At 37.2% G+C, this 27,670-nt stretch overlaps 1 protein-coding gene across 1 annotated transcript; it reads right to left on the reverse strand.

Moving 5' to 3' along the window:
• Window positions 1-590: 590 nt before the first annotated feature.
• On the reverse strand, window positions 591-4,845 carry LOC147475865 (uncharacterized). Its single transcript, XM_086584145.1, has 2 exons — window positions 4,198-4,845; window positions 591-1,164 (listed from the first exon to the last, which is right to left on the reverse strand). The coding sequence occupies exons 1-2, from the start codon at window positions 4,477-4,479 to the stop codon at window positions 988-990; spliced, it is 459 nt and encodes a 152-aa protein (XP_086440271.1). The 5' UTR covers window positions 4,480-4,845; the 3' UTR covers window positions 591-987.
• Between the last annotated feature and the right edge of the window lie 22,825 nt (window positions 4,846-27,670).

Here is a 27,670-nt window from a genome sequence, read left to right on the forward strand (position 1 = left end):
CATTTTATTATTCATTCAAGTTATACACTCAAAAAATTAAGCCTTCTTCTTCACCTACTCATTTTCTTCTCTCACAAATTTCTCCCTTTACCTTTCCAAATTAAAATTAGAGATCATATTTTCTTCTCTCACAAATTTCTCCCTTCACTTATCTAAATTAAAATTAGAGATCATAAACAGGAGGAGCAAAAAAAAAAAAAAAAAACATAAATGGTCTATATATGATTTCTTCTTCTTCTTCTTCTTCACTGTCTCCATTCCAATCGACCGACTATCACTTTGATTATTCAATAAAATTATGTTGAATTGAAGTTTGGTTTTTCTTTTTGAAAGTATTGATACGGGTTTTCTTTGGTCGATATGTTTGTTTGTTTGTTTGTTTTTTTTTGGATTTTTATTCCATTGGGAGAGTTGAAAAAAAAACAATAAAAAACAGCACGAGACAATCTCTCTACAGAAAAAGAAACCAAACAGTTTATAGAGTAACTAATTTTTGAGTATCTACCACTTGTTTTCCATACCCTAAACATGATTGAGTACTACCGAATTTCGCATGGCCAAACAGAGCCTTAATAAATAAACACTAGGGAAAAACACAACCAAACCTGCTAGAGTTTGATGCTCCTTTAATCTGAACATAAATTATACTCATTGAACTTTTTACAATAAAACTTGGGAAATTGAAACGGTCAGGTAAGAATTCTAACTCATTTCAAGACCTCAAGAAACAACAAGAAAATCTGGAAGAAAATGAAAGGATAGCACGGTAAAAGATAAGGAGTTCTCAAGGATCCCCGCCAGTGGATTCACTGGCCAAAAAACCGACCTTTGCATCCTTAGAACTGCAATATACACACTAGGACTGCATGCTTACAGAATGTGTTTTCAAACTCACATCACTTCATCTGATATATTCTCGATGAAGTTTGCACAGATTTGTTCGTAAATTGTTTGTGAATATAGTAGTTGAATGTCACATTTCTATCATCAAGACGTGTTTCTGATCAAATTCGAGTCTGCCATTGAGTTGGTCAAAGGACTATGTTGATGGGGAGGCCACAGGATGCGTTCTGGTGGGCATGGTGCAGGAGCAGGGTGGGCAATGAAGGTCGGGATTTTTTCTCCTGGCATCAACACAGATACCCCTTTTGCGTACACAGACATCTGCAGGAAATTAATTGAATAAATAAATCACCAGATGTCTCATTTCTTACAAAAGAAATTGTGATTCAAGTTTATTTCATACCCAGAGATGCACATTGTTTGAGAACATAGTGATACAAGGTATGAAAATGCACAACACCAAAGAGTAGAGTTCAATAAGCACATTCTAAAAAACATGCGGTTTCTTTGTGACATATCTTGTTTAATTTTTGACATATCATGCCAAAAAACTATTATTAACCACTAATTTGTTACTGCCGACTAAAACAGCTATCATCAAAACAACCATTACCATGAGAAAATTACTGCATCTTAGTTAAAAGTGAACCACTCAACATTAATCTTCACATGATGAAAGGCAAAATATCTTACAAAATATGTGACTTGTTCATATAGATCATTGTAGCACATCGTGTGTCAATTAGAATAATGCATCTCATTTCATTTGAGTATGAAAATGACAACATCAAACACAATCATATAATTTTTTACCAATAAGGTTTCTTCCTCTAATTAGAGGTAATAGGGGGAGTTCCTGAACAACAACTGACAAAAGGAATTGAATTTCTCTTTCTTGTTACAATGGTAAGGACATGAAATGCTTGAGGCTGAGATACCAATCATATTTTATGATTACATATTTATATAAAACCCCACCATTGTCTGATAAAATGGAATTATCCTTTAAAAAGGGGTAAGTCTAACATATCTTATAGGTTTACTAATTAAATGCACACAATAGGTACAGCAGAAGACTTGAATATAATATTCTATATGATGTTTTCTTAAGGGGGGAGGTATGCCCATGGAACAGGGGCCCAAGCAGTTGGAACAAAAAATATATGAGTTGTTCAGTCATGTGTATGTGATGGAAGAAGAATGCTTTATGGGTTATGAAACTATAAAGGCAAGTCATATAATAGTACCTTCAGTGTGTGACATGGACAATGAACACATTATTGTCTAACAATATTAAAGATAAGTAGAACACTGTTATTCATAAATTATAGCTGGAAACAAGAAACAATTATATTAAGCTTTTCCAAGCATGTAAGGTCAGATGAGTGCATTACAGGATCTATGTGATGGTGTGGGGAATTATAAGGGGTCAGTGGACATGGCTACCATGTGCAGTTCCTGTGCTAGCTTCCTTAGGCATCTAAACATAATGGATTAGGTACTCTTTTAACTAAACCTTGCTCAACTAACAACTATGTGTAAACTTTAGTTCAAAACTAAATTAGTTGTCAGAAATGACCTAGTGCTTGGGCAGAGGTTCTTATCGTGAACATAATTCATAAAACAGGAAGAAGAGAAACCAGGTAATTTTAACTCAGTGTGAAAGTGGTAAGAACAACCAAATATATAAATCATCTGGGTATGCCATATAAATCATTCTCTTAGTTACCTGTTAGAGTATTTGCAAATGGCACAGACAACAGAGTTAATATTCAACATAAGTACGATGTGCCCGACAGACTGACCTACATAAACATAATACAGAAGTCCAAATTGAAGTGTGCCAGCATGTGTGAAATGTGGGGTACAATGCTCAAAACAACAAAGTTTTCGGAAGTCATCTTTGTGACAAAGATTAAGCAGACTCATGGCATGGAACACTTAACTTTAAGACTATCAACTCAACGGGTCATTGTGAAAACACAATACTATAAGCCTGGGCCATATATATACAAAGTACTTAAAAAGTTGGTCAATTAGTGGTTTTCATGGGGTGTGCCTAATTTATATCCCCATCCAATGACCCTCGTAACGCACTTGGATCATCAAAGTACTGAATAACAGTTGATTGGGATTGACTGATAACTCAGTCCACATTAGACTGGACAACACTGTGACTGAGCTAACTGAACACACCAACACATAAAAAACATACCACATGGCACAGTTGAAGAATCAATGGCCCAAAAAGCTTAACCAACCAACTTTTTTTTTTCACCCTCCTAATTAACCAGATTATTTGTCAGCATCTGATCCACTTATTGGTAATATATCCCACTCCTCGCCGTCAAAACTTCTCTATTGTGTTTGTCAATAATAGTTTTAGCGCTTGAAATGTTTGGGTGAATTGCATAAACTTCAAAGTTACCATATCATTGGCTTACTTGCTATATACTTGGTGTTTGTGACAATTCTAATGCCATCATAGTCTCAGCACGTGTAACGTCCAAGTCCATAACCATCAGGCATTTCTAATGAGGACATGACACACGACAAACATCAACACCAAAATGTAGTCTAAAACTCATCCAATGTAGGTCCTCAAGGAGTGCAAAATTCTTTGAACAAAACTTAGGCTCGTACCTTTACAAGGCTAGGAGAATCTGTTTGAAGATAATCTCCACGTCGTGAAGCTCATCTTCAACCATAAATTTTCTTTTGATTCAAATTTTAGCTAAATTGTCTCATGATAAAAAATGCTTAGATCCAATGGCTAGAAATTGCCGACATGTTGGTTGCTAATGAGACATTGTTTCGGCCCACATATGGTGGACACTAGACAGAATGTGAGCTTTATGTGAAGTAAGTAAAATCACCACTTACCACTGAATAAAAAACAAATCTGTTCAAGGGAAAAGACAAATGTACCTATACCCCCTTCGCTTTAAAAGAAAATAGCAGAAACATCAACAAACACACCTGATTCCCTGAATCATAAAACAAGGACTACACTCTGCAGATGATAGAAGATAAAGCAAGTTTCAGTTTCATCACTGCCATGCCTTACAAATCATTTAATGAATTCCCACTTAACTAATATATAGATAACCTCATATACTTATAAAAGTAAGAAAAAGTAAATGCATAGTTTTCATTAAGGAAAATTATTAGCACTACTCATTTGCATGATAACTCAGAACAGACACACACAAACAAACACAACTTGAAATAGTGCAGTTAATAAGAGCAGCTAAGAAAGGATATTTCAGTAAAAAAAATATTATTTTCTGAAATTTTCTTTTCACATTTTTGCAAAAAAAGAAAAAAAAAAAAAAAAAAGGAGGGGAAGCTTACTTTGGGTGAAGGGTAACCAAGTTTACCATTGAATCCAACCTGTGCCTCGAGATCACCACGATTCTGACCATTAGAAGACATTACATCCGTTGATCTTGGCCTAAGAAACCTCTCAAATATTGCCATGATAAGGAACATTGAAATAAGTATAGCAGTAGCTACAAACCCAAAAGAAACAGCATTTACAGAGTTATCAAAGTGTCTCCAATGTTCTTCTTCTGTTCTTTGTTGTAAATATAAAGGTGCCGATGAAGGTGAAATGCCCAAACTATCTCCACTCATTGTTTCTTAACTTAAGCTTCTCTTGGCATTACCAGTTCTTCAAAGTGGTGTTACTTAAACTGAGAATAAAACAAGCCCACTTCTCCTTTTCTCCATTGTAACATGAAAATGTATAAGAAAGAAATGATGATGGTTTAGTTGAAAGCTTTTTTATTGGTGATTATCAAAGGTACTTTGAAGTGTGTTGAATGGTTGTTGTTCTTAACTTAACATGTTCTCTTCACTTCACATAAAGTGGAAAAAGTGGAACAAGCTAGAAGGAAAAGAGAGTGTAAAGAAGAAGAGGGGAAAGAGAGAGCATGTGAGCTCTCCTCTGGATAGGTGAACAGAGGTTGAAAACAGAGTCTTGATAGGCACCAAGACTATATAGGACTGTACTCTAATTATATAAAACTATAAAACCTATATATATATATATTTTAAATGATATATAGATGGGCTTTTTGTGGGCTTAGTTTAGTGTTGGAGCCCATTAATATAATCAGTGAACTCTCTTTTAGTTGCTCATTATGAAGTGAACTAATGAAGACTGAAGAGTGTGGAGAAATGTAGATTTTAGAGGATGTCTTCTATTCTTGAAGTACAAGGTAGATTTGGGATGGGAGAATTATACCTCACTTGTACCTTAAGTTCTTTGTTCCTCTTTTGATATTTATTCCTGGTGTAATGATGCATTTTCAAACTCATAGTAGTAACAAGGAACTAGTAACAAACTAACAACTTTCATAGCTAGATGCCTCGATGTACTGGTGGACCTCAAAAGGAACAAAGGATGAATGCTAATGTGGCTTTCAGTTAGTGAGTTGGTTGTTCAGGTTCAACCATAAAGAATAACTTTAAAATTTGTAATTTATTAAAAATTAAGAACCAAAATGCTCGCCAATAACTGATTTTTTTTCAAACTCTTTTCCAGTTTTGGTACTTTTCAATTTGTTAGTAGTTTTGCAAACCAAAAGTTTGTTCAAAATGAAGCTTTTCCGGTATGTATGCATAGTTGCAACAAGTTTATAACTGATTTTTAAGCAGCTTCTTAGCGTTGCTCATTTGTTCACCACTAAAACTATAAATGTACAAATTGTTGTCCACATAAAGCAGAAACTTAGACCACACGAAAAAGTACTACAAATGTCTAGTTGATAGTTAAAGTGTCACAATTGTAAACAGAAGATGTAATTAGCAAAAGTTGTACTTAAGATAAACGTTTTACCATTTCTAATTTACCCATATCTTGTTTTTAACTCAAAAGAGCAAAAGTGCAAAAACTGTGGGACGCAACCCGAAACCAAATCTCAAAATACAGCCAACGCAGGTTTGGTGCTCTTGATAGGGATAAAAAACTCGAAACTCACATTTGAGGCATTGAGCCCAACTAACGCAATAACAAAGAAACCAGAGAAACGGTGTTATGTTGCCCTTGTACGGCTGATAAATGGTCTTTCTCAGTCTATCATTACAGCATCAGAACAACAGGATTCCAGATTTCTAGTTTGATGTTATTTTGTCACATTCACTTGGATCATTTCTGTAAATGGTCAAACAACTGATGTATGCCTGCATCAATCAAGTAGGCTTCCTTTTTTTCCTCATAGCCACTGAAGATTCCTGATCATCTGTTCCATTTTGTTGACCCCACCTAGATGTAACTCAGCACTTCAGCATATCTTCTGTCACAGATGCCCATCACCATTAATCTACCCAATAGATATCTTCCAAAATCACTGACAGATCCACTGCATCACACCCCTATAATGGCACATCTGTAATTTACGTATAAATTAAATTACCTCGAAAAAGAGAACAACTATATGGTCTCCACCTTCACTTTTCTTTGTCTTTATTGTTGACGTGGCATCCAACTAAGTACTGTTTTAGCTGACATGGCATATTATAAACACCATAATCCAATAAATCAACAACTCTTTTCTTTAACGATCACATGTTGTGTGTCTCTAATTTTGATATACCATGGTCCCCATATTGTCTCTTTTCGACACGTGTCACGTGAAGAATTAGAAATTATTAGACCAGACACGTGTCGTTAGCTGGTGTGGTCGGAAATGAGAAAAGCAATAAATAGCTTTTGTTCTTTCACTTCTCCCAATAACACGTCCGACATTGTCAGCTTTTCATGTCGGCCTTTTCAGGTTCTATTTCCGCAAGTTTTGTCCTCAAATCTCGAAATCTCAATCAATTCAACGGCTGACGTTTCTCCTCAGCTCGATTTGATATTGACCGTTGATTTTAGATTTGACTTTTAGTCAAAATCAGATGTCACGCGTGCAAGAAAAAAAAGTGTCGTACTGTTTATAGGCTACAAACTAGCATAAAAGTTCGCACATGAGATAGCGTGTGGTAGGGGGGAGAAGGTAGTGAGTGAGTCAGAGCGAGTGAGTGGGGACCGAGTTATAGATGTCAGGTGCCTTGTGTGAGTTTGGGGTCACGTGGAGAAAGTCATTTTCGTTGCGTTTCTTTCTCTTCTTTTAATTGGAACTTATAAAATAGGGGTATTTGAGATGGCATGTCAGACAAGGGATGTGAAAATACTGAACTTTGAGTTCAATCCTATTCCTACGAAAATGGAATGTACGTGGGGTCTCAGCTCTAGTATTACACTATTATTTTGTCAGTTTGTCTACATAGGACTTAGGTAACTAGGTCCATACTTCTTAATTCCAAACGGAATCTTAGAATTCCATGGAATATTTTGGTTTTTGAAGAAATTCAAATTATAATCGAAAATATAAATTCCAAATTATAATCAAAATATGTTGAAATTCCATTCAGAACTCCGATTTTGGGACTTTTGGCATTTTGATAAATCTGAAATCCTAAACTATGCATAGGTCAAATTAGGGGTGGGAATTTCGCCCTAACGACCCTAACCCGGCCCTGACCGACCCGACCCTAAGCCCTATAAAGCCCTCACAACGAAAAGCCCCTCAAGAAAGTTTAGGGTAAGGGTAGGCCCCCTAATGCCTTCTAAGGCAGGGCTAGGGCTAAGGTTCAAACATAGGCCCCGACTAATTGAAATTAATTAGCCCTAACCAAGCCCTAGTTATATTTTGACCACTATAAATATACATACCTTTGTAATTTATCACTTACAGGGGGGTATTTCCAATAACTTGTGATATATAACAAAAACTTATCTAACTAAACCTAATTGTTTCTATCTCTCCGGAACTCCCAATCTAACCTAGCAGGCTCGAATTAAATCTACTCTACTCTCTCAAAAATGTATCTCTCTAACCATTGTAATGATCAAAGGAAAAGGTATCTCTCTCACCATTACGAACAATGAGCACCATTGTAATGAGCACCATTACAATGAGCCTAATAAAAAATAAAACTTTATTCATCAAATTTCCTGATCCCTTCTACTCTACTCTCTCACTCTCTCAAAAAGGTTTCTCTCACTTATTTCCCACTTACTTCCACACAGAAACCAAAAAACAAAAAACAACCTTTGTCATTTGTTATGTGTTATGGTATTGGTGATTGATTATTATGCTTTTTCATTTGTGTACAGGTTTCAAAGTATTTCTTCCCTTGTGATATACGTGTTGCACGTTTTCGAGGTTTGTTGGTTTATGATTTTACTTAATTTTTTGTTCATTGATTTGTCATGGATGTTGATGTTGATAATATGGGTATCGATGTTGATATGGGTGTTGCTGAGGAACCAAATGTTGAACCTGTGGTTCAAATTCCACCTAAATTATCTACTAGGAAGACGTCAATTGTTTGGAAACAATTTGACCAAGTTTCCGAGAAAGACAAGGATGGGGTTGTGATTAAAAATTCTGATGGGAAAGCTTTAATGAAAGCCATTTGCAAAATTTGTAGTTCAAAACTGGTTTTTGGGGGTTCTAGTGGGACAACCTACCTTAAGAGACATATGATCCGGTGTGTGAAGTGAACTGAACGTGTTGGGGGACAGACCATAGTAGGCAGAACTAGGGGTGTCTCTTTTTGCCAAATTTTCGATTTTTCTGAAATCCGACCCGAAATTGGTCTGGCTCTGGGTGTAGTTTTCATGGGCCGATTTTTCCGATTTCCGAAAATTCCAAAAAAAAAATTGGATCAGATTTGAATATAATTCTAAAATCCGATCTAATCCGAAAATTCCGAAATTTTCGATATTATTGCCAATTTATTCCGAAAATATATACTTCTCTCACTATCCACTTGATTAGATCTCGACCGTTCATTTATTTTCTAGTTTTTTACTTCAAAAAACAAAACAAAAACATAACCTAGCCGCTACTTCCCTACTTGAATTAGACCACTCTACTGTCATTACATCGTCTGCCATAACAACAATGATATGAAAAAAAATGTCATTGAGTCATACAATGACTTCCAGACCAATCCAAAAGCCAAATTCCAATAGATAGAATATTATGTAAAGCTACTTAGAGTCCAAGACCATAATCCATTATTTATGCAGACACTTCACGCTTCAATTTCCACACACGAAAAAAGATTGAAACATTACAAATACCCATACCTCAACAGAATGCAATGCTTGCTATTGGTGGCTGCAGGTTCTTTTTCTCGTTTTTTCTTGGATCACTTGTTTGAATGAAAATGGGTTTTTTCAATAAACAAGTGTGTATTGTTGTTGGTACATTAGTGTTGTGGACATGGTTTTCTCTCCCTACAATGAACATTGGCGTATGATATTCCAAAAATAATTGAAAGTAAAGAGATTTTTGAAAATTTACCAAGTATTCCAAAATTTCCGAGTTATTCCGAAATTTATGAAAGTTCCGAAATTGGAAATATATTTTGAATCCGAAAAAAAATTGGATCCGATTTGGCTAGCATATTAGGTTCCGAAAAAAATTTGGAAAAATTCCGAAGGAGGTTAATCCGATCCGATCCGAAGTCACCCCTAGGCAGAACTGAAACTGGTGGGATTTATTGTTTTACCTTTAATCAAGAAAGAGCTCGGAAAAGAAACTCATTAGGGTACATCATTCGTGAAGAATTGCCTTTCAATAAAGTTGACAAACCTGCTTTTTAAAAGGTATATCTTTGAAGGCATTTGGCCCTCGTTCAAGCCTATTAGTCATAAAACCTTAAGAGTGATATGTTTGAAATGTTTTCAAAAGGAAAAGATGATCTAAAAGAGCTTTTGAAAAATATCCCTGGTAAGGTCTGTTTCACATCTGATATGTGGACTTCAAATCAGGTTTTAGGGTATGTGTGTCTTACTGCCCATTTTATTACTGAAGACTGGAAGTTACGTAAGAGAATTATTAGTTTCTCTATGCTGCCTTCACCTCATACGGGTAAAGCAATCGGTGATGCCATCTATGCTAACTTGTTAGCGTGGAATCTATGTGACAAGATAGGGACTATAACATTGGATAATGCTTCCAATAATGATTTGTGTGTGTCTAGACAACGAAGTTCACTTTTTAGAAATGATAAGGTGGGTAGAGAGTTGTTCCATCAACGCTGTTGTGCACATATTTTAAACCTGTTAGTGAAAGATGGATTGAAATTTGTTGAGAGCTCTCTTCATAATATAAGAGAAAGTGTGAGACATGCCAAGTCTTCTCAATCGAAGCTTGAGAAGTTTTTCGATGCTTGTGAAAGTTCCAACATGAAAAAACGAAGGTTGCCCATTGATATTCAAACAAGATGGAATTCGACTTACCTCATGTTGTTAGCTGCTACACCATACAAGGGTGCATTCGAACTGTTTTTTTTATGATTCAGATTTTGTGAATATACCTTCTGATGCTGATTGGCATAATGATATATGCTCTTTACTACTACTTAGAGTTTTGATCTCTAAGAATTGATGCAAAAGCACTCAAGGTTCCTTACTCACAATCTTCGTTTCGTAGAGTTGGAATAAAGATTCGAACTAAACTAAAGCTTAGAACAACTACAAATTGGAATTTACAATTAAGGGAAACTAAGGAGTAAGGTCATAATATAAATGCTAGATTTTTCCTTCCTACATAAACATTAAGAAAACATTAACGTTGAAAACATTCACTTAATACGAAATAGAGATTTGAGAGAAGGTGGAGAGTTAATCCTCCTCATGTGAAATTATCATTAGTGTTGATTTGAAAAAGTTTTGATTCTTCCTAGACTCATAGACAAGTCCCTAACGGAAAAATAGATTTGATCCCTAGCATGCATGGCTCACTAAAGAGCTCATACATGCTAGCAAGTGAAACCAAACAATGACTTATCTCTAAGCTCATTGCTTGATTCCTAACTAAACTCTACACCAACTACCATTTTGGGATAGGATGTAGAGTTAGTTGTTCTTCCTAAACCTACCAAACCAACAACAATTGGTTTACCCTCACATGAGTTGGATTAACTTCCCAAAAGAAAAGTTAGCTCATGATCCTTGGAACAAGGATTTATAAACTAAGAAAAATACAAAAAGAGAGAAGAGAGAGAGAGGAAAATGAACAATCAAACTCACTTCTATTTCTTTTCTAGAAGAAACAAGTGTTCCTCCATTAAAACTATTACAAGCTTTTTAATAAAAACTAAAACTAACTTTACATTTCTTTCACTAAGGAACTAAAATAATGCCATGTGAGAAAAATAAGTCAAGGGAGTAAATGGAGTGTCCCCCACCCTTGTCTAATTTCTTCTCCATTTGAGAGAAATCTCATTTCCTCCCACGTGAATTATCAAACCACATTAATGAATTTTTATCCACCACATTAAAACAAAGTGACACCTTGCCTTTTTTTTTCACTATTAACACCTAATCTAATTTATTACATGCAAGGTGTCAACTTTGCACCAATAATTTGTTATCTTTGTCTTGACATGCTCCATGATTGATGACTCATCCAATCTTGTGGCCCCGCATAGTGGGTCCATGTGCGATCGATGGCGGTCCGTATTTTTGGGCGGTGTTACAATTTCCGCCTATCGTAGAGTTCATCATCATACGATTGTCCGAGCATCTCTCGTGGTCGCATTCGAGTCCCGGTTTGAGAGGTAGGAGCTTTGGAAGTTTGATGCTTCGTGTGGATTTGGGAGAATTCAGATATATATCCCGGTTCCTTGTGCTTTATTTCATGTTTAACCAATATTTCCATGTTTATTGCAAATACCTGCAAAAGTATGAAAACATATTTATTTCATGATTATTAAACACATAATTAACCAAATTTATATGTCTCAATGGGGTTTCATAATACACTTTTGGGTGCTTATCACATTACCCCCCAAACAAACACTTTGCTTGTCCTCAATCAAAGAAGAGACACTAAAATAGATAAGTGGCCAAAAAATGTGTAGTCCTAAACTAATTCTCGTTTCGCAGAGTGCGGTTGCATTGACCATATGCAACAAGGCCTTAAACCACTAGGAATTCCCTAGTGGATGAGTTATAGCCTCGTGAGAGTTTTCCAGAAAAGATACCCACAAACTTCATTTATACTACAACTACTTTCGAAATGAAAACTCATTTCCTAAATTAATCTCAGATATCCATACATCTCCTTAGCAGGGAACGAGGATTGATTTCTTTGAAATTCAAGTTAATATGTATTCAATAATTAAAACATCTACATATGATTATTCATGCAGTGAACTTTTCATTGAAATATACTAGCGGGGTTGTTTACGGATCCCATGGAGAGCGTGCGTGCCTAAATGGGTTCTCCGCGGTATGTGTCGAAACACAATTCCACTCAAAAATTTTACCACTTTCGGGGTTTTGTTAACTCCGATTAATGCGGTGGGCACACGTTTCCTTATCTCAATGACGGTCGGGAGCCGATGTCGATCAATCACGTCTACTACTTATTATCACACCACCCTACTCCTAATTGAGCTAGAGGTCTTTATTAGGTATTGTGGGGCTTAGGTGATAGTGTACAAGAAAATGGAAATGGATAATCAAAATTTACGAGTATGAGAGAATAGGTTATTCATATATTTACACTAGAGAAATCCTTGTTTCCTTTCCTTCTTCTAACTGAGTTTTTCCAACCTTGTTCTTAAGCCTCTGGATACTAAGGATTTTTTTTTTTTTTTTATATATATATATATATATATAACATGATTCTATTTTCCTTTCCTGAAGCAAGTAACTGACTTTTATTTGGGACAAGTCTTTCTCTTTATTCTTTCCACATTTCATCCTATTTCTCATACTCATCACTTAGGTAGGTTCTTTTATTTGGTTTAATAAATGGGTAAGGAATTTTGGTGAAAGTGAAAGGTTTGATGAATGGTTCGATTAGAGTGACTAGCGGTAAAATTTGTAACAATGTAAGAATTTTTAGCTATGTCGATCCAAAGAAGGCCTAAATTCTGCCCTAGGGTTCGGTGGTGATCAAGTAAGTAGATCGCGTAATTTCCTCTAATCGAAAAACTACTCCTCCGTTGTCATCACACACAAATCACTCATATCAAGGCTTTTGGTTAGATTCTCACGAGGATTTATAGTTCAAGTAACTAACCATTGGTTCCGAAACTTCTTGCTATGTACAATCAATGATACTCGGTTACATGAATATTCATGAAAAGATGTATAAACTATTGCATCACATATTATCTAAAGTTTCTTAAAACAAATCCTAATTCGGATACTAATGTGAGATTTCTAGACAATTTTCATCATTGAAAAGGAAACAAGACTTTGTCACTAAGTACAATTATTAATATGAAAATAAAAACTATATATAGGCTACAAGATGCCTAATTTTTTTTGCTCTGAGGTTTAAAGCACCCCCCAAACGAATGATGCTTAGTCCTCGAAGGATCAATAATTAAAGAGAGAAAGTACCGAGAACCGTGAGCAAAATTAGGGCTAGATTCTTTGGAGCAGAGGGTTGGAGATCATAATATATTATTCGAAAAGAACAAGAAAATGTTCAATAGCACACTAAACATAGCACACGATACATAGCACACCTAAATAATGAACCATAGCATACTGAAACATGAAAAACAATAGCACACCAAAATGAAGGTTTAGCTAGATATATGTACAATGGCAAACTCAAGTTTACCATCTAGCAGATCGCGTAAAGGTTGGCGTCCTCTTTAAGGAAATGCATTTCCTTAGCATCGCCAATAGATAATAGTCCGCCAAATTTCTGCCCATTCTTTGTCTCCGGATTCCCTCAAATTGGTCTTCATCTTTTTAGTCCTTTGGGTAACATCGAACATGCCTCGGTATCGGCGGGGCGCTTCCATTGATGAAACCTCAATGAGCGAATGATTACGTTTTGTTTGGGCACATGGAATCTACCTTGACCTAGTCATGAAAAGTGGCTGCAAACTGTGGGAAATGTGTCTTCATGATCCCCAAGGCGGTGATTGGTAAAAGTATATACTTGATCCCGAAAAGTCGCGAGCTCGTTTGTTTGGAGATAACACAACCTAAAATGTTAAATAATTCATGACCACGAGCTAGTGCACTAAATACAACGCAAAGCGGCTCATTGGCGGTAGAAAAATGCCAATCTCCCATAATGTTTAGGAGTACAAATAACATTGCGAGTCCCCATGTTCATGGTCATGCTTGCTAATGGAATGGTGATGTTGCCATGGCACATGGCCATCTCCTTCTCGTTTGATCTCAAGACCATCACCATAAGAGTCGCCAAAACGCTTGCCACCGAAAGGAACGGTAAGAATTATGATAGATGTCTTTGCCAAGATCACGGCGGGTTAGTGGTATGGAAGGTCCAAAGATAGTGCAAGTTGTTGTTTAGAAAAGATATGAGGTGTGTCACCAACTCGGATTGTGAACCCGTCTAAGTAGAAACCATGCATGGGTTGAATCTTTGGTGTGTCATCCATATTAGCATAAAAGTATGCGCGACCCAAACTTCGGAGAATAAGTTTGGTCGTTTGAAGAATTAGGGAAGACCACCCAATGTTTGTGATGTAATCATGGAAGAGATGGCCATAGGCATTGGAATCCATCATAGACTGAAAGGATTGCTCAGGAATGAGTTTGGGAGGTACCATGGATGATGAAGATGCAATGTTTGATGAAGATGCCATGGTGGATGAAGTAAAGAAATGGGTAACGATACATGCAAACTGGATGGAAAAATGAGTATGTAAGAAAATAGACCCTCCTGTAGCACATGTTAAAATTATATTAGTCACAATGGAAATGATGACAATTCTATTAAGCATTGCATACAAAAGAAGACAAAAAGATAAGACAAAATACATAGTAAGACGAAAAAACGTAATAACATAAATGATTATATACTTATTGACTTAGTAATATCATGGATTCTTATATTGCTCTTGGAGATGCATATTTTGCACCAAACTGTTTAGGTCTTCTATTTGTTGGCCGAAATGCATCCCCGAATGTCCCCTTAGTTTGCAGAGAGTACAATTTGATTTTCCATTAGGAGAGCGTGATTTTGCAAGAATTTAGAATGATTTTCCAAGATCTCCTCCCTGTTCAACATCATCGTTGCTTGACGATCTTAGAAATCCCGAAGAGTTGTGATGATGATATTACGACAAGCGTGTAGTTCCCTCAAACCCTCGATGAAGAAGTTTAATGCCTTCCATGGGATTAATAATATTGACATGGCATTTTCATCAAATAAATGGTCAATTTGAGCTTGGGGTGTTACGCTCATCTATCGAGTATCGGGGGTCCAAAACCAACGGAGTAGTCTGTTTGAAGTACCTTTATATATGCTCTTTGAAGGGGTGTCTCTGAAGAAATTATTGGATAACCCCAACGATCATAATCTAGCGTAACCAAAGTGGGTAGAGTGCCGACCTTCTTGTTTTCTTGGTGATTATGTTCGAGGTGTTGGATCGGACAAAAGTCATCTCTTTGAGTTTGCAAAATCCAAAGTAGGTGAAGTTGAGGTTTTGTGACTTCAGATTGGTGTGATGTACCTACCACATTATGTCCCAACCAAATTGGCACAACACGTTGATTCCGTTTAAAAGCGTTGAAGAACCATGTGATGTGTATTTTCGGCGTCGCCATGAGATACGGTAGCTTCGCATAAAGTTTTTTCTGGAATCGAATGATGACTCTTGAACAAAGGACTCCCAGGTTTTATTGGGATTTGAAGTATGTCGGAGATCATTTCCTTATTCAATTCCAATCGTTGTCCATATGCATTGAAGTAGAATTTTCCATCTTCATATCCGCTAAATTGGTAGAACATCAAAACCAATTCTTGGGAATAACTAGCTGCTGAATGATATAGAAGAGGCGTCCATCCGCGACGTATGATTTCGGTGTCAAAATAAGGAGAAAATCGGCCTTCTTCGAAAGTTTTTAGGTAGTCTTTCTCTGCCGTTATTTTTCTTGGTTGAGCCATTACTAAAGGGAGGATAGTGAAAATTGTATGAATAAGAATGGCTTAAAAAGAAGAGATTTATAGGCAATCTATGAGGCTATACCAATCTGGAGTCCAAGTGTATTTAATGACCCATGTGATTATGAACAACATCATAGGGGATCCACAGTAAGTCTTTGTCATGTCAGATATCCAAATACAATTAATGAGATGGTTTAATGTTTAGAAAATACGGAGGAAAGTTTCACAGGGTAGTTAAACTTACACGTAATTTCAGAAATGATGATCATAACTTCGAAATAGAATAGAATATGGATAGAATAATCGAGCTGCATGTGTGACAAGTGTTATGTGTACCTTGTAGCGTGCGCGATTTTCTTTGAACACTATGTGTATCCATTAATTATTTTGGTGAGTTTTGGATGGCCTTTCTTTGTTATGGTTTGTTTATTTATTTACTTATTATTATTATTATTATTATTATTATATATATATATATATATATATATATATATATATATATATATATATATATATATATATATATATATATAGAGAAAAGACAACTAATATACACAAATATTTAATCTGAAACTTCTCCATTTAATAAAAGACAACTAATATACAAAATGTGTGAGAATTATTTAACACACCATACTAATATACAAAATGAAAATCAAAATGAAAAAAAAAAAAAAAACGTTACATAGATCTAGATGTTCGGATCATGTTGTGCATGAGTGACAAGAGAATAATGATAAACACCATTATCACAATTAATGTGATAGCCCATTCGCGTTGCTCCTTTTCCCATCGCTCTATTTTATTCATTATGTTCAAGAAATTGAAAATTTGTGAAGAAGAATGTGTGAAGAGTGAGAGAAGGAACGAGTGAAAGTGGAAAGGAGAGTTGTATTTATAACTTGATTTCGACCGTTGGGCATCGACCGTTTGGATCGATCCGTTGGGTTCGACCGTTGGGCTTTGAGAGTAGGCCCAATGAATCAAGGAGCAAACTCATATTTTTGAAAGTACTATATTAAGCATAACATAAATAATTTCTCATTCAAACCGTGCGGAGATACAAAATTATGAGAAATCAACCGATATATAATAATTTATCACTAAAAAATAAAAATGCAATGCATAAAGGAAATAAATGACATAGTCATTTCTAAACCAAAGGAAATAAACAACTATCGTGTGAATCCTCCGGTTAGCGAAGATGAACCCGGGTTTCTACGCTTGCCACGGCGAACTTAACTTCAGCCGAAGTGCGGAATGTGGCCTATAGACCTGGCAACAATCGATCTTAAATTCTTCGATTTGCCATCATCATTCTCTGGAATTGGCCTTGGCGATTTCTCATTTCTTGCTGGAAGTCATTCTGGGAAGTAATCATCTCTTCCTGGCGAAGAAACATCCTGCGCATACTAGAATTCATGTTCCTCAAGGCATCCATAGGAGTATTGATTCGGCGCATGATATCTTCATTAAAACAGTCTGGTGGTGAAGGAGGAGGAGGAGGTACGTTATCATGCTCAATGTCATCTCTAGCTACTAGGTCCCAATGGTCTAAAACACAAGTCTCAAAAATTCCAAAATTCTCGAAAGACCTTGTTTCAATGAAAGGAGTAGTAAGATGGAACCCTAAGTTAAGCATAAGCCGAAACAACAAGTACAAGAAGAGGAGCTTACCCGTTTGACGCCGTCGTGGCGAATATATGGCTCGTGAAATGGACCATCTGACAAAGTGTGCTTCCTCTCCGTAGGATCCACAAAGAGGTGCAAGAAAGTCTTGTTCACGTCGATGTCTTTGAAGTTCCAATGGCGTTGTATGCCCGACCATTGAGTGGCGGCTAATTGGTTACGTCGGCGAATCTTTGGTACCTGATTCGAGCGATTTGTACTCCCCTCGAAGCGTGTCAAACATCAAATCCCTCGTGGTCGGATACTCGACAATAACGAGGTCGGGCTATCGAGTTAATCGAATCGCGCGGTATTCGAATTCAACTCAGCGTGAGTTCAAGTTCCAACCCATCCGCCCGTAATCTAAAATTCGTCACCCGGAAACCTCCATTGTTGTAAAATTTCAACACCAATTCTTGAATATTGAGCTGGAATTGATGCAATAGATATTCCCACTCTCTACTAGCAATTTCCTCATCGAAAAATGGGTGAAACATCCCTAATTGTAGAGATTTGTGAAATTTCTCTCAACTGTGATTCTCCTTCGTGCTGCCATAGCGTTTGTAGATTAACTTTTGATGGTGCAAATAGCAAGAGGAGGTAGAGGAGGTGGTGCCGGAGGAAGGGGTTGAGGTTGGTGGAGTTTGGCCGTCGTCTGTGTCGAATTCAATCGGTAGGCAGCAGCTATGAAAGTGGATTGTTGGGGACCAAGATCCGATTTTTGTGGAAGAAGAAATAAGGGGGTGGGGCGCGGGGTGCCCGTCGTGGCTTTGTACCGGGTTTTGATTTTTGGGCGGGTCAAAATTTTGGCCCAAGTACAAATGAATTTCAGAAATTCCCCTTATGTCCCGAAATGTTCCGAAATTTCAAACGTGGAAATTCGATTCGTTTCAACTCCAAATTGAACGGATGAGATATCAAAACGATCAGCATTAAAAATGCCATCCACTAGAATATGAAAAAAAAATCACATTCAAACATTTTTTTTTTTTTTTTTTTTTTAACAATCTTTGGTTTTTATTTATTTACACTTTTATATACAAATGTACAAATCGAGAAGAACGTGTCAACAACACCGGAAATCCAAATAAAACAACACATCACAACAGCTTAACTCAGGCAACTTTCATGTCGGCTCTGGGCGAACCCAATCCAACCCGATCGGTGGGCTTATCCTTTATGTTTTGGGGGCCTAGGGTTCGTGGGCGGTACCATCCTTGACCAATGTGCAATGGTCTAATAATAATATTACCCTTAGTACATATGGTATAGCCTCAAACCGCCCGAAAGCAGATCCATAGAAAACCGATCGGGTTGGTTGGCTGGTGGAATCCATTGCCCGCATCTGAACTAGGAAATTCCATGGTGCATATCACGACTCTCTTTTTGGCACCATTCCGGGTGCTAATAAAACAAAACGAGTATATATACATGTTGAGTCTTTTACGCCGATCCTCAAGACGAATGTGAGTCTTTTAACGTCGATCCTTAAGGCGAATGTGAGTCTTTTTAACGCCGATCCTCAAGACGATTGTGAGTCTTTTAACGTCGATCCTCAAGACGATTGTGAGTCTTTTAACGCCGATCCTCAAGGCGATTCCCAACCCGTGGGAATAATGGGACGACGACAAAGTTTATCCCGCTGAGTGGTGTCGACAAATAATATACCTTATACCGCTCATCTCGGATAGAAGATCAAGACACGGACGAAAGGAGTTTGGCCGGTTCATACACCACCCCATCCTTTTAAACCACGCTTTTGAGAGCAAAAGTACTACGACCATTACCAATTCGAGATGGGTGAGATTTGGACCAAATGATGAGTTGGAGTTCATGAGGAAGAGAATAGAAAAGGGAGGAGAAAGAAGGAGTTGAAATTTTTGGTACCCATTGTTTTCCGGAGGCACGCTTTGCTCGATTATCGAAGACATTTATACTTTCGGTTCTGAAATAGAGTTTTGTGGACTAAGGTTCCGGCTTGCAACCACACACTCTAGGAATTTTTAGAAAAGAAAATAGAAGAGGGCCCAGCTACCTTAATGGCATACTTTTCCTGTTTAAATACATGGAAAGAAGTACACCAATCTATTAGTCCGCGTAGATTGGATCATTTAGAAGAGTCTCTTCGACATCCGGAGAGCGCAACTCATGATAATGTTTAAATGCGGCCATTTACTTGAAATTCTACCATCATTTACGTTTTCACGAGAGATAGCCCCATAAGGGGTGACAAAGCAGAGACAAAGAAAGGACCGGACCATCGAAGTTTTTAATTTTCCGGAAAAATGTGTAATCTTGAGTTGTACATCAAAACTTTTGACCGACTTTGAACTCTTTTTGCAATATGTGCTTGTCATGCACTCTTTTCGTGTGTTGGCTTTATAGGATTTCGAGATCATAGGCATCAATCGAATTTCCTCAAGCTCATTTAACTGTAATTTTCTCTTTTACCGCCACGTTAGTGTTATAATTGAGGCTTTTGATGGCCCATAGAGCACGGTGCTCAAGTTCAACCGCAGATGACAAGGTTTTCCAAAAAATGAGGCGATACGGAGACATCCCTATAGGTGTCTTAAAAGATGTTCTCAGATGCCCACAAGGCATCGATAATCGTAGAGACGATCTTTCCTAGATGGATTGACAGCTTTTTCCAAAATGGATTTTATTTCTCGATTAGAGACTTCTACTTGACCAATCGGTTTGAGGATGATACGGAGTTGCCACTTTGTGCGTGACTCCATATTTCTTTACTAATGATTCAAAATTTTATTGCAGAAATGTTTTCCCCGTCACTAATTATAGCTTTTGGAACACCAAATCGAGAGAAAATATTTTCTTTTACAAACAAAACTACCGCTTTATGATCGTTAGCCGCGACATGCCAATGCCTCAATCCATTTTGACACATAGTCAACTCGCTACAAGTATGTATAGGAAGCCATGAGAATTTGGAAATGGACCCATGAAGTCGATGCCCCATACATCAAAGATTTCCACAATTAGAATGGGATTTAAGGGCATCATATTGCGTTAAGTAATGCGACCTAATCACTGGCGGCGCGATTGCATGCTTTGCAATGCTCATGTGCATCTCTAAACAGTGTTGGCCAATAAAACCACATTGTAGAACCTTGGCGCAGTTTTCTTACCACTAAAATGACCACCACAAGATTGTTCATGGCGGAAGGATAACACATCGTTGTGTTTCCGGTCGGAATGCAACGGCGGATTAGTTGGTCCGAACAATACTTGAAAAGGTAGGGATCATCCCGTAAATAGAATTTCACAAAGGATAAAAACTTTTCCCGTCATTATGAGACCAAGATAAAGGAACTTCCTCGGTAACTAAGTAATTTACTATGTCTGCGTACCAAGGGGACGAAAAAATAGAGTACAAATGTTCATCTGGAAAGGAATCACAGATAGGTTCGGTATCAGTATCAACATCACTGACAAGTCTTGATAAATGGTCTGCAACCACATTTTTGCTACCTTTTTTATCTCTAATTTCGAGAGTAAACTCTTGCAAAAGGAGAATCCATCGGATCAACCTTTGTTTTGCATCTTTTTTCGCTAACAGATAACGAAGTGCTGCATGGTCAGTGTAGACAATAGTTGGAGAACCCACTAGGTAAGGACGAAACTTGTCTAACGCATATACAACGACGAGAAACTCTTTCTCAGTGGTGGTATAGTTACGTTGAGCTTCATTAAGGGTTTTACTCACATAGTAAATGACAACTGGCTTATCTTCTCAGCGTTGCCCTAGTACAGCTCCAATAGCATAGTTGCTCGCGTCACACATTAATTCAAAAGGTTTAGACCAATCAGGTGGTTGAATTATAGGAGCGGTAGTTAATGCGGTTTTTAATACCTCAAAGGCTTGTTTGCAACTGAAACTGAAATCAAAAGCGACATCTTTAAGCAGGAGATTGGTTAAAGGTCTAGCAACCTTTGAGAAATCTTGAATAAATCTCCTATAGAAACTTGCGTGTCCTAAGAATGCGCGAATGTCTCGAACTGTTTTTGGTATAGGAAGTGAAGCAATTTTTTCTATCTTAGCTTTGTCGACTTTGATTCCGTCCTTTGAAACGATATATCCTAAAACTATTCCTTTAGTAACCATGAAATGACATTTTTCCCAATTAAGAACAAGGTTTTTCTCTTCACAACGTGTAAAGACCTTTTCAAGATTTGATAGACAGCTATCGAAAGAATCTCCATAAATTGAGAAGTCGTCCATGAATACTTCCATAAACCGTTCAACCATATCACTGAAAATATGAAGTATGCAAATAAGGAAAAGTACCGTGTGCATTGCAAAGGCCAAAAGGCATTCGTCTATATGCAAATGTACCAAATGGACAGTGAACGTTGTCTTTTCTTGATCGCCAGGTCGATGACTATCCGAAAATAACCTGAATAACCATCAAGAAAGCAGTAATAGGCATGACCGGCTAAATGTTTGAGCATCTGATCGATTAATGGAAGTGGAAAGTGATCCTTACGAGTGACGGCATTAAGTTTGCAATAGTCAATGCATATTCGCCATTTTACTGGGATACGAGCGGAAATGCATTCATCTTTATCATTTCGCACAACTGTAATGCCCGATTTCTTTGGAACCACGTGTACAGGACTCACCCAAACACTATCAGAGATAGGGTAAATAATACCCGCATCTAGTAATTTTAACACTTCCTCTCGGACCACATCTTTCATTGTAGGGTTTAGGCGACGCTGTGATTCACGCGACGTCTTAGCATTTTCTTCCAGGTGTATGCGATGGGTGCACACATTAGGTTCAATGCCTTTAATGTCATCGAGGGACCATCCAATAGAAGAACGATGTTGTTGAATTACATTAATTAAACGTGCTTCCTGATCGTCAGTCAATTGTGAAGAAATAATAACTGGGTGATGACCATCGGCATCAAGCTGAACGTATTTTAATTCCGAAGGAAGTGGTTTTAATTCAGGGGTGGGCGGAGTGGGTATTAAAGATTCTTGAGGAAGGTCATCATCCATGTAGTAAACAGATTGATGATCATCCAAGTTACTTGACATCACTGTTGTAGGGTCAAATAATGGTACTGACTCTAATAACTCATTTACTTCTTGTGTGTAATCATCTTCCTCAAATTCAGATTCGCTAAAGGAAAGAAATTGGTACACTTCATCTTCAGGAAAAGAGTTTGTGAAATACTCTTGAGGAATGTTTGTCAATCTGTTGGCCTCCTCACCATCAATGTCGCTCGAAGTTGTTTCATCAACTTGAACACATTCACCTCGACCGAAAGATTTCCAGAAGGACATGGTCATGGAACCATCTCGATAGTTAATAAGAGCATTAGCGATTGGCGAGGAACGGACGCCCTAAGATGATTGGAATGGAATCACATGCAACTTCAGATCCAAAATAACAAAGTCTACGGGATAGAAGAAATCTTGGACTTTTACAAGGGCGTTTTCCATAATTCCTTTTGGATAATTTATGGAACGATCGGCTAACCTGTAGAGTCATGGTGGTAGGTTTGAGCTCATGAAGACCTAGTTGTTTAAATAAATAATATGGAAGTAAGTTCACACTAGCTCCTAGGTCTAGTAGTGCGATGGCGCCGTATTTGTCACCTAAGGTGCATGGAACCGTTAATTACCGTGGTCCTTGTATTTTACTATACCATTGTGTTCGGTGATGGAGGGAAACTGTTAAGTGAGGAACGCTTGTTGAGGAACATTAGTTCTCCTTTTTGTGGTGCACATATCTTTTAGAAATTTTGCATGTTTTGGTAATAATTTTAAGGCATCGAGAAAAGGTAAGTTGATTGTTAAATTTTGAAAAGTCTCTCGAATTTCAGCAAAATTCTCATCAGGTTTATTCTTTGCCAAGCGTGTAGGAAATGGTGCCTTAGGGCGGAATTTGGCAAAAGGGTCTACTTGCTTGTTTCCTACATTCGAGGTGTTGACTCTGTTGAACCGGGAATCTTCCGTAGGTTCATTATTAGAAATAGATTCTTTGGAACCCTCTTATTCTTTTGGTTGATCATCCGGCATAATGATTCCGATTGTCTACAATTTTTCCGGATCGTAGAGTAGTGATTGCATGCACCTCACCTTGGTTGGGGGTGCTTGTACCGAAGGCGATGGTCGGGCCTCAAAGGTGTGTTTTTGTTTAGGGTTTGGAACTGCTTGTGCAGAAACACGCCTTCGACTCTTTTCTTGCGCCAATTCTTTGAAGTGATTGTTGGATAGACGTTAAAATTTGAGACCGTTGGTTCATTCAAGCCAAGAAAGTCTCATTTGTCCTATCCGTAATGGTTGGCGCAGTTGTGCAAAGTAGTAGTAGTTCGATTATTGCTTAGAAGTTGTTGATTATAGTTGGGATCCGGATTAGGCGAAACGAGGGCTGCGGTTGGTTTGATAATTAGCATTGGAATTATTTGGAAATTGACCTTGTTGGTATTGTTGATTATTTCCTTGGCGGTATGGAATAAAATTGTTGGTAGGGCGAACAGGTGGATTAGCGAAACCTGGAGGAGCCCCCATTTGTTGGTTATTTTGGCGCCAAGCGAAATTCGGATGTTGTCTCCACGGTGCATTGGGAATGTTGAATGCACATGCCTCCTCCGATTGTTGAGTAGGGGAAGCATATAACAAGGGACAATATGCATCAGGATGGTCAGGACTAAGACAAAGGACACAAGGGGCAATGTCAACGTTCATGACTGGTTTTGGTAGTTGATCGTTTACTTGAACTGCAAGGGCATCTACTTTTTTAGTTAGGGATTCTATCAAATTTTTTATTTCGGGATCGGGTTTTACCTCAAAAATAGATGTGGCCTTTGTAACATTGTCCTTTGATGACCTAGACGACTCAGTGTTACCCCAGTGTGTACCCTTTTTCGCTTGTTTTTCAAGAAAAGTATAAGCTTCAGTAGCTCCTTTGTCCATGAAGCAACCGCCGTTCATTATATCCAAGAGTTTCTTTTGATGATCGAAAGACCATTAAAGAATGAACGAACAATGACAAACTTTTCCAGTTGGTGATGAGGACATTCTAACGAAGATCCGTAAAAGCGACTCCATGCTTCGTAAAAGGATTCATGAGGATTTTGACGAAAAGAATTGAATTTTCTGAAGCATTTTAGTTGTTTTTTCCTCGAAAGTGTAAAACCGAAGCATGAAAGCCTAACTAGTTTATTCCATGTGTCTATGGATTGTGATTGTTGTCCCGCTAGCCGATTGATGCTTTTTCCGCTTAAAGTGAATGGAAACAAATGAAGCAAAGAGTTGTTCCTTAGAGACTGATCTTTGGATGATGAAATGTTGTTGCCACTTGTTGAAGCTTTCACGAAGATGATTGTGCGGTTTTCGTGCTCCAAACCATGATATATTGGTAACAAACTGAAAACGCGTTTGGTGGGATAATTTAAAATCACCGACAATGTCCTCAAGTTTGATGAAGGAAGAAGGTCCTTCTGAATGCAAATATAGAAGTCCGAGAGGGTTTCTCTGGCTGGTGGAGGATCGTCGGCCATAATGACGAAGTTGATGGCGGCGAAGGATTGTGATGAAGGTAATTAGCGTAAGAAGAACAATTTTTATGTGAGAACTTACGCAATTGCTTATCGTTTTTTTTCGACGATAGGTATGTTCAATTTCTTTAGTGGAACTAGACCTTAATCTCATGCAAGCATAAAATTAGATCTTACTTACAGAAGGAATTATGAGGACTCGAATTTTATTGTTATCTTAAGCATTAGGGTTGAACAACATATGCCTAAGCTGCCGCTAACGAAAAGGGGGAAGCTAGGAATACGTGTGCATAAACCAACAACCAGGTCACAAGAGGATATGGAGGAAGGCTTCCGTGCAAAGCACGGTTCTAATTAAGTAACCTCAATCTTTCAAGTTTCCTAGACACCATTGGAATATGATTTAAGATTTATGGAATTAAAATTTATGCAAAGGTGGTATTAATTTTAATTTAATTTAATTTAATTTATTAATTAATTTTTTTTTTTTTAAAGATTTATGCAAGGGTTAAAATACAAACATGCAAATACGATCTACTCATACAATACTAAGTGCAGTAGCATGTGAAGATACTCTACTCATACGTATAGCTATACGAATAGGCAAGCTTGTGTCATCGATAAATATTTCCATATGTACAGGCAAATATACATCAGTAATACGTATATGTATGCTAATTTGTAAATCGATGTTACGTAAACGTATATCAACAGTAACAGGCGAATTTGAATCACTCATACGTATCTACATACATTAGCATATGAATACAGTATATATACGCAGAATAGACGACAAAACTAAACATGCAAAGTATTATACCTAAACTAAAATACGACTCTTGTATTGCATAATAAATCGATTTCGACAATACTCATTGAGATTGCGAATGTCCTATAGAGAGCAGCTTTACCTCGTAGGGTTTAGAAACAACTTACCCAACTCAGATTTTAACCCTCGTTGGAATGTTCTCATCTTTCTTGACAAAATCGACTTATTAGACAAGACCGTGTACGTATACGTAGAGGAATATCAAACATGTAACAAGAAACATTTATACGTAGAAAGACATATACCCATGCAAAGATTACCATTAATATGTAAATATACATTCATATGCAATTCATGTTCGTGTAATCGTATATAAATATTTACCGTATATCTGAACTTGATTCATACATAATTCGAGGCTAAAACTTAAATAATAATCCATAAATATTTTCTAATACTATATACATGGCATACATGCAGAAAAACATAATAAAAAAAAAATTACAATAATACTGAAAAATTGGAACCTCAGTAGCTTCCAGCGTTTTTGCCCTTTGAAACAAACGCGTTTCAATTAAATTCGACGCGATTAATCCCAAAGGATTATCGAATTTTTTCAGGTACAGGGACCAGATATTTAGGCCCGGAAATGGATCAAGGTAGATCCGAAATGCCGGTGGTTGAACAGAGCAGCAAAAAGAAAAATCACTTTCAAGGACGCTGGTCACACTAGCTTGTAGCGACTACACACCCGCAAATCACAAGACGCTGTCCATGATTCGTAATACTTTCAAATTTTCTCCGGAAGTCTTATAATCGCCTTTATTTTATTTTTCCCAAATCCTAACTTTTGGTACCTGAAAGTGGAATGAATTTTTTTTTAGATTACAGGTCTATCGCAAGGCAAAAATACGAAAAAACAACAAAAAAACGTAAACGAACGAAAAGGAAAGGAAGGAAGAGAATGGGGGTTCCCCCTTGATGCAACTTCCGATCTTTAGCACAAGTTCTATGGCTTTAGAACAGCAGCGGCGCCATTTGATATATGCTCTTTACTACTACTTAGAGTTTTGATCTCTAAGAATTGATGCAAAAGCACTCAAGGTTCCTTACTCACGATCTTCGTTTCGTAGAGTTGGAATAAAGATTCGAACTAAACTAAAGCTTAGAACAACTACAAATTGGAATTTACAATTAAGGGAAACTAAGGAGTAAGGTCATAATATAAATGCTAGATTTTTCCTTCCTACATAAACATTAAGAAAACATTAACGTTGAAAACATTCACTTAATACCGAAATAGAGATTTGAAAGAGAAGGTGAAGAGTTAATCCTCCTCATATGAAATTATCATTAGTGTTGATTTGAAAAAGGTTTTGATTCTTCCTAGACTCATAGACAAGTCCCTAACGGAAAAATAGATTTGATCCCTAGCATGCATGGCTCACTAAAGAGCTCATATATGCTAGTAAGTGAAACCAAACAATGACTTATCTCTAAGCTCATTGCTTGATTCCTAACTAAACTCTACACCAACTACCATTTTGGGATAGGATGTAGAGTTAGTTGTTCTTCCTAAACCTACCAAACCAACAACAATTGGTTTACCCTCACATGAGTTGGATTAACTCCCCAAAAGGGAAGTTAGCTCATGATCCTTGGAACAAGGATTTATAAACTAAGAAAAATACAAAAGAGAGAAAGAGAGAGAGAGGAGAAAGATGAACAATCAAACTCACTTCTATTTCTTTTCTAGAAGAAACAAGTGTTCCTCCATTAAAACTATTACAAGCTTTTTAATAAAAACTAAAACTAACTTTACATTTCTTTCACTAAGGAACTAAAATAATGCCATGTGAGAAAAATAAGTCAAGGGAGTAAATGGAGTGTCCCCCACC

This window comes from Coptis chinensis, chromosome 9 (genome assembly GCF_015680905.1).
Source record: "Coptis chinensis isolate HL-2020 chromosome 9, ASM1568090v1, whole genome shotgun sequence".
NCBI classification, from domain to species: Eukaryota; Viridiplantae; Streptophyta; class Magnoliopsida; order Ranunculales; family Ranunculaceae; genus Coptis; species Coptis chinensis.